Source organism: Strigops habroptila, chromosome W, assembly GCF_004027225.2.
Source record: "Strigops habroptila isolate Jane chromosome W, bStrHab1.2.pri, whole genome shotgun sequence".
Lineage (NCBI taxonomy): Eukaryota > Metazoa > Chordata > Aves > Psittaciformes > Psittacidae > Strigops > Strigops habroptila.
In genome coordinates this window covers 10668349-10678894 of record NC_044301.2, presented here as the reverse complement: position 1 = coordinate 10678894, position 10546 = coordinate 10668349, and the positions used below count along the sequence as shown (strand labels likewise).

Genomic DNA, 10546 nt, shown 5'->3' with positions numbered 1-10546 from the left:
AGAACCCACAGAAACTTAGCACAGATACGGAAATTCACAAGCCTGGAGTAAATTGTAAGTACAGAGTACTCCTGTCCACTTACAAAGTCATTTCTGAAACCTCTGGAATTTCTAAGATATAATATAAATGTATATTACATGGGAAATATTGAAAAGTATTACACAATCCAGAAAACACAGTAGTATTATATGAAGATTATTACTGTGTTCTGGGAGCAGCCACAAGCTGTAGATAGAGAGGGTACAAAATGTTCACCAGACATTACATTTTTTTAAATCTAAAAAGCATTTAAAAAATGTACTTGATTTTTAAATAATTACTTAAACAAGGCAACAAACCAACTACAAGCACATAATAAATAAGGCTATTAAAAGGTCACAATTGTAGTAAATTAGTCAGAACTATAAATGGGATATTAGAAACACTATGTTTTTCCTTATATACTTAATAACCAGAGCAAGAATTAAAAAATAATCAGTTTATTTCAAAGTCTGCTTCTTATATTGAAGCACATATTAAAGCAACAGTACAATGTTCATAAAATATAAGTATGATGCTTTAACATTTCTTACATGTCAGGATATTGATAATTGTATGCATACTAAAATAAGAATTTTAAAATTCTATAAATCGATACATTAAAAATGACATAGAAATAGGGCGCCTCCCACTGCAACAAGACAGAATTTTTATAGCTGGCATGTATTAGTTCAAGATGAAAGTATAAGCAAAAAGATTTACAAGAATCAGCAGTAACAAGTTTGATACTCAAGAGACATAATAACTATACATTGTATTGTACATACATCATATGGGTTTAAGCTGGCTGAATTTTATATATTTCAAGTTTAAAAATGCACTGCCACATAGAGTGTCCATAGTTTAAGGCAAAATTACAGCTCAACTGTTATCTTTTCTAATTTGTGGAAGCTTCTTTGACATAAAAGATTTAGATGTTCATAATACATAAAATATTTCCCTTATTTGTAAGTTTGCTTTTAGCATTTTCCTTCATTTAAATATTTTGCATTTTGTAAGTGGGTTTTTTCCTTTAGTGAAGTTGGCAGCCAACTTCTATATTTGCCTTTTGTAGGAAAAGGTACTTCACAGTATTTACCACTTCTACGTCCTTTTTAATCAAAGGAATCCTCTCTGCCAAACTTAAATGTTTTTCTTGATTTTTAAAAAAATACCTGCTTACATTTCTTCTGGATTCTTCAGAACATCGGACACAGTTCTTAAGGCCAAATCTTAAACTTTGTTGTTAAGAATCATCATCAAAAGTGTCTTTGGAGCCGTACAAGTCTGCAAGTTTCTTGAATTGAGGTCCCCAATTTTGTAGATAGTTGTAGTCCAAATCAGAATCTGTTGTCGCTGACTCTAATGAGCTAAGTGAACCAGCCACTGAGCCTCTTCCTTCATAGCCATAGATCTGAATAGAGTCATAAGGGGGAGCAGTTGGATCGTTATCAGCCTCTTGTATTCTTGTGTGGATGAAATCATCAACATCAATGCTATTGGGAGCCGGCCAAAGCCTTGGTCTTGGCATATACTGGTACTCAGGTTTTATGTCTTTACGAGGAATACATCCATTGATGCCATCAGGGTTCTGCAAAGTAGTTATGTCAAAAGCTTCAGTATCTTCCTCTCCTCCACCTTCATCATCATAAGTAATAATGTTCTCTCGCACATCTTCTTCTTCAAAAACAATCAGAGGTTCTTTTTTCTGCCTTTTCAGTGTTGCAAACAACACTACAATGACTAGGAAAAGAAAAAAAGGCAAGTTAGACTGCACTCTCAAACACTAGCTCATTTATGAACAGATTAATGTATTCACTGAAACCTCAGCTTTTGTGCTGCACTTCATCATGTGTTTTTGCTAACATCTGCGTTTTTAGCATACCTAGCTAGGTAAAAGCATTCGTGTTTGTACACAGAATTGAACATACTGAGTTGAGGCTTTCTGTTTGGGCTAAATGCCATTGCTCTTACTAATTGCTCATTACTGCAAAGCTAATTCAAGAAAAGCGTTTATGGGCCACCAGTGCTGCATGAACAGTGACGCTGCTTTTGAGCAGCCCAATCAGATGTACATCTGCAACAAAACAAAGATGAATCTTTACTCTCTCCTGTATGCCCAAAGCTTAACTCTAATTCCATGTTTCGTTTCCACAAAAATGGAATTTTTCTTAAGCAACACTTCAAAACACATGCCTCTGTTGTGTTCCTTCTCACTTCAAATTTCTATAAGATAACTTAAAATACATAACAAAAAAAAGACTATAAATTGCTATAGGCAAATTAAAACATTTTATATAAGTATTTTTAAATCATCAGGAAATGCTTTACAGCACTTTCTTAAAAGCAGGTCTTCTGAGCTATTCATCTTAAACACAAGAGGAGTTAGAGGGAAATAGCTGGCAGGAGCCATTAATCCTGGCTGACTTCAATAAGGAACTTGTCATCCAGGGAAGATGACAAAACTTAAAACCGTATGTCATGACCTACTTTGAACAGTGTCCCCAATTAACTGATATCAGGCAACAAAAGGACATTCTCTGAGCACACTTAGACAAATTCACTGGTGTTTGCTATTGCAGTTATCAAATATTGCATTTCAGCCAGGCAGATTAGTACCTCCTATAAAAAATAAAAGCTAAGAAATTAAGATTCATTTATCCATCTTGGAGCTGAAGGCAAAGTTAATTTCTTTAACACAAACAAATATAGAAGAGTAATAAGTAAAGAACTTTTTTACCTAACAAAATCACAATGCAAGCAAGAATAGCAATTAAAGCTCCAGTGCTTAATCCAGCATTGAAGATGTAGGCTTCGGCATTGCAGGAGAGCAAGGAGCCATTGCTGTCACAGCTGCAGACCCGAATGGTGAGGGTGTTGGTGCTGCTCATAGGCGGGAGTCCACCATCACTTATTACAACAGGAAGAAGATATAAATCTTGCTTTTGGTGACTAAATCCTTCACGTCTAACAAGAACACTTGCTGTGTTATCTGTTTAAAGAAGAGAGTCATCATTTTTTCCACAGTCACCCTCTTAGTAAATATTGAAAAAAATCTTGCTACAATGGCTATGAATTTTCAGATGCCTTAGCATTATTTGTACAATAAACTAGTACAAAGTATCCCCTTCTTAACAATCCAAGAGCAATTACAGTACTGTTTCATTCATTCCATACCACACTCAATTTTAATTATTTTGGGGTGTTCAGGGTAACACAAGGAACACAAAAAAATCTGTTAGTACTTCCTTTTAGCACCCCACTAACTTTCTGGGAAACACAATACTTCGTCAACTACCAGAACAACTGGGCCTTGGTATTGCTGTTTGAGCTGGTTTCAGTCTCTTTCCAGAATTAAGCCTTCAGTGGAGGGAAAAAAAGAAAACTCCCTGATTTATTGTTCTTGGTGTCAGACCTACAGGAATGGAAGGCAGAAATCTGCACCAAAATGGCCTGTGTTAATGACACTCCCACTAAAATGAAAGCCAACATTTGCCGTCTATTAGTAGATTTGAGCCTCAGTGTTGACCTGTTTCAGTAAGAAATACTAAAGCAAGCAGTATTTTATCAGAACCTGGATAATTCCAGCCAGAATTCAGAGAGCTTGATCACACATGCACAGTATGTCTGGGCACATTTTGAATTGTGTGGATATGACAAAGAGATAAAGTATTGCTATAACACTATTTCCAGTTGTTCTCATGGAGTGGTTGCCTGCCATGGGCCTCCTGGTGCCATCTCAGCACAGAAGGTCATTTTGGATAGTCCTGCACATTTCCTGGGGCAAAAGCATTTGAAAGGGAAGTATGTGACATGAAACACTGGGATGAGATGTCCAGGAGTGCTTCCTGCTCCCAGCCATGCCAAACAAAGGCTAGGAAACATGAACAGCTTTTCTTTGTGCTCCTTGTTTCTCAGTTCTCAGACTGAACCAAAGTTTATAAAATTGTAAACATCCTGAAGTAAATAAAATGAAACAATTGTATCCGTGGTTTTCAGACCTTCAAAAGCTAGCTTTGGATGAGGATTTACTTCACACAACCTTTTCTGTTTTGTCTGTTCTTTATTTTTCACTATATAATGGAAAGAAAAAAAAAGGTTCTTTTATCTACTAAGGGAGGGCTGTTCACCTCCTATGGTACCATTTTACTATTGCCTCGGGGTACTGCAGAAGATTAATCATTTTCCTGTTGAAGAGTCAGCATAAATTCCAGAATTTAATAATACAAATCATAAAACCTGTCTTAATGTTCTAATCGCTGCTATTTCTATAAAGGTTTGTGAATAAATTATACTGGAAGTACTCTGGCCTTATATTAACCACCCTTGCAGGCAGTACCCCGATGTAAGAAGAGGTCTGAAACTGTCCCCAGATTTGGTGGACCCAGGTCAATTTATGGGATGAGAAGGATGATTGCACTAGAGCCCTGCTTGTCTAACTCTTCCACTAGTAACTTCTGCAGACCAAACCAGAAAGGATGAAATTCATTTAGGACTGCCCTAGATAAGATCTGTTTGTTACATGCCCAATTAATTAATCTCCCCATATCTATAACTCTCCTGCCAGGACCACCACACAGGATGCCCAGCCTGGTTATTACCTTGGCATGACAGAACTGTAATCTTTCTGATACTGAAGTCTCACAAAAATAGTGTCTGGATCGAAAACAGCTTGTTAACTTCTCCTTTACATAATGGTCATATTTGCTAAGGACAGAGAAGCTGATAAAGATCTATTTATTTATTACTTGTGGTTTTTGGAGGTGCCATTCATCTCTTTTCAGAGTCTTTCTAACCATTTGCCCAGCTGTCCTGGGTTCAGCTGTAGCAGTCATTTTTCACCACCTTAGTAGATGGTATATTGCTGTGTTTTCGACTTTAGTCTGAGAACAGTGCTGATGACACCGATGTTTTTAGTTGTTGCTAAGTAATGTTTACTCCAATAAAGGACTTTCTCAGTCTCATGCTCTGCCAGGGAGGAGGGGAAGTTAGGAGGAAGCAGAGACAGGACACCTGACCCAAACTAGCCAAAGGGGTATTCCATACTGCAGCACGTCATGCCCAGTATATAAACCGGGGGGAGTTACCCGGAAGGCCCAGATTGCTGCTCGGGTCGGGCTGGGTATCGGTCGGCGGGTGGTGAGCAATTGTATTCTCTCCCCTTGTTATTTCCCTTATCATTATTATTATTGGTGGTGGTGGTAGTAGTAGTTTTGTATTATACCTTAGTTACTGGACTGTTCTTATCTCAACCCATGGGATTTACATTCTTTCGATTCTCCTCCCCATCCCTCTGGGAGTGGGGGGGGGAAGAAGGGGGGGAGTGAGTGAGCGGCTGCATGGTTCTGAGTTACTGGCTGGGCTTAAACCATGACACCAGCTAGGCTTTGTGGCACAATTTTTTAAAGGACCTTAGTAATACCAGTGTCTGTGTAATAGGAGTTTTATTTTAGGAGTTTAAATTAATGGGGTCACAACAATTTGGTATAAACAGAAATGTAACATCTAATATCTATTAACCTATCAACTAATACATGAACTAATAAATATTGATATAGAATAAAACTATTCCACAGAGTTCTCTAAAATGCATTTAATACTTCATTTCCTCAATATGAGAACAAAGATCTGCTCTATTAAATGAAAGATCACAATAGGACAGATTATTCTTGTGGCAAAAAAACCTTACATTAACAGTGGGCTAAGCTACAACTGCCTAGAGTCTGCAAAGACAATATGGAAAGAAACACAGGTGATATCATACATTAGTATATTTAGTCTGTTTGCTATGCATTTTTTATTATAACATATTCTATTTTTCTTAAATTTTGGCAGCTTAAATAGTATTCCTACCTAGAAATAAGAAAAGGATGGCAACTTATTAAGTTATTATACATACTGGCCAATTTCACTGCAGTCAATAACATTACGCTAAGGCTGAATTTGATCCAATGGCTGATTTATCTGGTTTAACTTTAAACGATTTCTAGTTTAATATAATTTTTTTTTAAAAAGAAAAAGCCAATCAACATGTCTGACTAAAGTTTGGAAAGGACTACCATATATCAACCCTAAAAGGTCATTTTTTAAACTATTTTTCTGTTTATATTCACTTCTCACATTCAAAAGAAACATAATATCCATAAGGAGAAAAAAACTCTTTTACCTAGATAAAAGATAACATATAATCCTAACTAATATTCTCATCCTTCCTTTTTCATTATTTTCAAGTCCTGGGAGTATAACTATAATCCAGGTATAATGACATTTTTTAAGCCAGGAAACAAGTTAAATGTCAATACCAGCTTAAAACTATTACTTAACACATAAGGGAGCTACTTGACTGACAGTCTTAACAAACACAGTGGGGGTTAACACAAGACAGAAGGATGAAAATAGCCTTCTCAACACAATCCAGACAAATATACATGGTCTCATTTTTCCAGCTTGTATTGTCTGGGATATCCAATATACAGAAGTGTTGTAAGTGAAGATTACCTATAGTCTCCATGAAATCTTCATAATTAGAACTTCAAATTGCATTACTTAATGGTGATCTTTATAGTGATCTTCCTGACCTTTGATTTTTGTCTTTTTCTCTGGTGGTCTTATCGATGGTTTTCCAATTTTTCCTCTACATACAGGCAAATTTAGCTTAGCTGTTGAGTGCTTGTTAACAAATAAATACATATCATGTAAGTAGGCTTCTAGATTAAAGAAGCTGACTGCAGTGTGAACATTATTCACCTACATCAGTGTGAGTGCTGATTCAGCAAGAAACCTAAACCATTACAAGGGTCCAACTGTTTAAAATCATTACTAGGCACTAACAATTGCTGTGAATAATCCATGGCAAACTCCTGTAATATTATTGTTAATATGTTTCAAAATGTCTTGATTAAAAGGTCTGAAATTGAGAGCCAGAGGATGTTTCTATTAAAAAAGCAGATTTTAGTCACTGATTTTAGTGGACTCACAAATTTAATTTCAGTCTTTGTAAAGCACTATCGTCTTGTGTATTTGAGAACATCACTACACATCGCTTTTGCCACTCCAGTGTAATTTGTCCTTGTGCAGCATGGTAAAGCAAGGTAGCTGCAATCCTTCTAGCAACACTGGCTATGTTCCAGGCCTCCATGCAAGGTGAGTGAGCCTGAGTAAAGGGCATTTCAGTTTAAGACCAAGCAGGATTAAAAGCAGGAAATCCATTTGCTAAAAATCCATCTCTCTGCTGTGAAGTATCATGAGCCTTTACTGCTCTTTTGAAGCTCTGGCTTCAATGGGAGGAAAATTGGACAGAGCCTGGGTAAACACAGTGCTGTTTATTTACGTGGTATAATGTAAGTAAACAGCACAAAAGTAATTCAGTGTTTTATCACAGCATGTGATAAGCCATTATCTCATGTTTTCTATGGAAGATAGTCTCAGCTGAAAAACTCGGTAACACAGTAGGCTATTAATAGGATGTAGAATGTGATTACATTTTTTGGATTACTGCAATATGTGATTACTTTTAGGAGCTGGTAGAAAGAAACTATTAAATGATAATTATATGACTCTATTAACTTTGAAGTTCTGTAATAGACCCAAACATTGGAGTTTTCATTAACTGTTCTCCACAGTTAATAAAGCCATTTTTCTTTGAAACTAGCAATTCCCTCTGAAAGCAGTGGCATGGTATATAGACTATGCAGATTTACAACTAAAAGAAACCCCAAAGTTGAAATGATCATGTAAATTATTTGACTTGCAAATGGTAACAGAGTATGAGACTGTTTTTTTTATATGGAACTACATAGAATTTTAACTTTTTTATTTTGCTCTCTACCATAACTTACTTAACATCCCCCCCCCCCCCCCCCCCCCCGAAATAGTTAAATTAACAACATCATTGCACTGAGGATTGTACAAAAATGAGGGAAAGGCAGAATGGAAATTGATGGATTTCATTGCACTAGTAATTTCCCAAACACAAAATTGTACAGGAAGATTCAATCCTTAAATACTGTCTTGTTGAAATAACCTTTTGCAGTATTGTCAGGTACAGTCACTACATTCAACTGTCATCATAATTTCAATTACAAAACATTTTTATCTGGGTTAACTTTATCATTAAAAAAAGAATTAATTATTTGCTGCAATATGGAAATGAAGGATTAGTGGAATTGTCTGGAGTCAGGAACCATAATACCATTTGCCTGCATCTGTATCAGAGCATCTCAATTCTGACCTTCCTCTGTTAGATTTTAAAATGTAATCCATTTTCAGTTTGATAAGGTGACCACAAAATATCTTTTAAAGAGAAACTTGGCCTCGGGATCTCAAGCAAAGAATGCATTTTAATTTACTTCTCTCTAAAAATAGTCATCAATTTTTCAAAAATTGTATTTTACTACTTTAAAGAGAATAAATGTATCCCCTCCACTGGATCCTTTATGAATTGCTTACATATGTACAAGTGTCAAGCGCTAGGCAAGAGTATTACTTTGATCCTTCAAGAGTAACAGGAATTTTGTTTGGGAACTCTGATGACAATTACCCTCACTTCAGATGCTGACAGAGATATAAAGTATGCCACAACATAACACTCAAGAGAAAAAAGTTTTTATTGAAATCACATATCTGGATTATGTTGCCTTTTGTACTTCTCATTTGGATTCATTATTTAAAGCAGTTCAATTGAGTTCTACTTTTCAGAAAAAAAATTGTTTCCTTCAAACATTAAAGCTTGTTAGTTAAAATTAATTTCTTAGAATCTGAAGCAGTTTTTTCCCTGTACAGGAAAATGACAAATTAACACTAAATGAGAATATCCAATTGATTACCATTAAATAAATACAATAAATACATATAATTGCTGAACCTTTTTTTTTTTTTTTTTTTGTTGTTTACCCCTCTCTGGATTTCTCAACCACTAGCAAGTTAGGTTCATTGATGCTATTATGTTAGATGATCAAGTAAGTTTTGACATTCACCTATGCCTGGGGTTTTCTGACTACAAATTTCTAATATCTTAACAATCTGAATGCAAGGCTATACTATAGTTCATGAATAGAAAACTGGCAAAGGGATCAGTATACCCATATCCTGAGATACACCCAGTCTGGGTAGGTTTTAGAACAGAAATCCACATTTGTATATCCTACAAAAGGTTAACATGGCAGTGATTATATTCTATTAGGAATTTAGTTCATGTCTCTTGTGATCCATAATTTACAAAAACTAGCAAGCAGACTAAAGTGAACAAATGCAAGCAACCTAACAATTTATCCTGCCTCAGCTAATTTTAGCTTAACAAGTAAGTTTTCTCTAGAGGAGATCTTCCATTTACATTTAGTGAATGTTTTTGTCAGTGTTTTTAGCCTGCTTCCTGGGATATAAAATGGCAGTGATTTTTCATGTAGGGTACTATTACGCAATTTAAAATATGTATTCAAGAATATGAGCGTGAGTTAACAAGCATTACATTATTTCAAGGACATCCTTGTATTTCAGCTGTATTTTTTCTGCCTTCCTCCACTAAATCTATGGAAAAGAGAAACTGTCAAAGCTAATGAAAATGCTGTTGCATGACATTATGTTGGCCATTAGTTTTACTTTGTCATTTCTTTGGACTCTACTATAGAGGGAATCTTCACACAAACCTCTGTTGTCTCTGAGTGTAAAATTTGGATTATGAATAATTTCTGGTGGTAAACTGAAGGTAAATCTTGGTCCATTAGCTGAGTCATCCTTGTCATCAGCACTAATTGTAATAAATTGCTGTAAAAGAAAAGTACTCTGTAAACAAATAGCTCCTTCTCTGGATACATCACATATAGACAGCATTCTGAGAAATCTCTTGAATACAAACAACTTTGAAACAGCAGAAACCCCCGAAATACCTCAACAAATGTATATAATTATAAACACAGAGCAGACTCAAAAAAGAGCAAACAATCTTTATTTGCTATTACATTTATCCAACACAGAATTATAGATGTAAAAGTATACACCTATATATGCATTCTTATATACAAATATGTGCTAGCGATAACTTAATAGACTAAATAAAATTCTTCAGAAAAATCAGCAGTTCAGAGGGAGTTAAGTACAATGGCCTTTTCAAACTGCTACACTAACTGCAAAAGTGCAGATAATGCATAGAACCATATTTCTGTGTGATACTAACACCTCTTCCTCACAGATCATTCAGGTATAAATTTGTAGGCTAAATTCTACAAGCACTGTACTGTGATTCTTCTCATAAGCACTCATTTGAGCTGCCAACAGAAAACTGGGCAAATACCCTGAAGAAAGGAATTAATGCACAGGGAAGGTGGTGGGCACAGACATACCTGATTGCTTCGAGCATTCTCACAGACAAACGCTTCATAGGCTGCTGCAAATTTTGGAGCATTGTCATTGACATCAACAACTTTAATTGCAACTGGAACTTTGGCTTCCCGGTGTTGTTTGTCTACAGGAGCAAGCAAAACTGAAATGAAAGCAAAGCAAGAAAACCCCTCAAAGCAAACAAAACCCCAG

General features: G+C 35.7%; 1 protein-coding gene across 2 annotated transcripts in view; it reads right to left on the bottom strand.

Moving 5' to 3' along the window:
- Positions 1 to 1265: 1265 nt before the first annotated feature.
- The window catches only part of LOC115619069 (cadherin-11-like), an 86132-nt gene continuing 76851 nt past the window's right edge, over positions 1266 to 10546 (bottom strand). For both annotated transcript variants that reach the window (XM_030511090.1, XM_030511091.1), the window contains 4 exons: positions 10357 to 10478; positions 9664 to 9781; positions 2760 to 3011; positions 1266 to 1762 (listed from right to left, as the gene is read on the bottom strand). In XM_030511090.1, coding sequence (XP_030366950.1) covers positions 1266 to 1762; positions 2760 to 3011; positions 9664 to 9781; positions 10357 to 10478 — 989 coding nt within the window. The remainder of the gene's footprint in view (positions 1763 to 2759; positions 3012 to 9663; positions 9782 to 10356; positions 10479 to 10546) is intronic.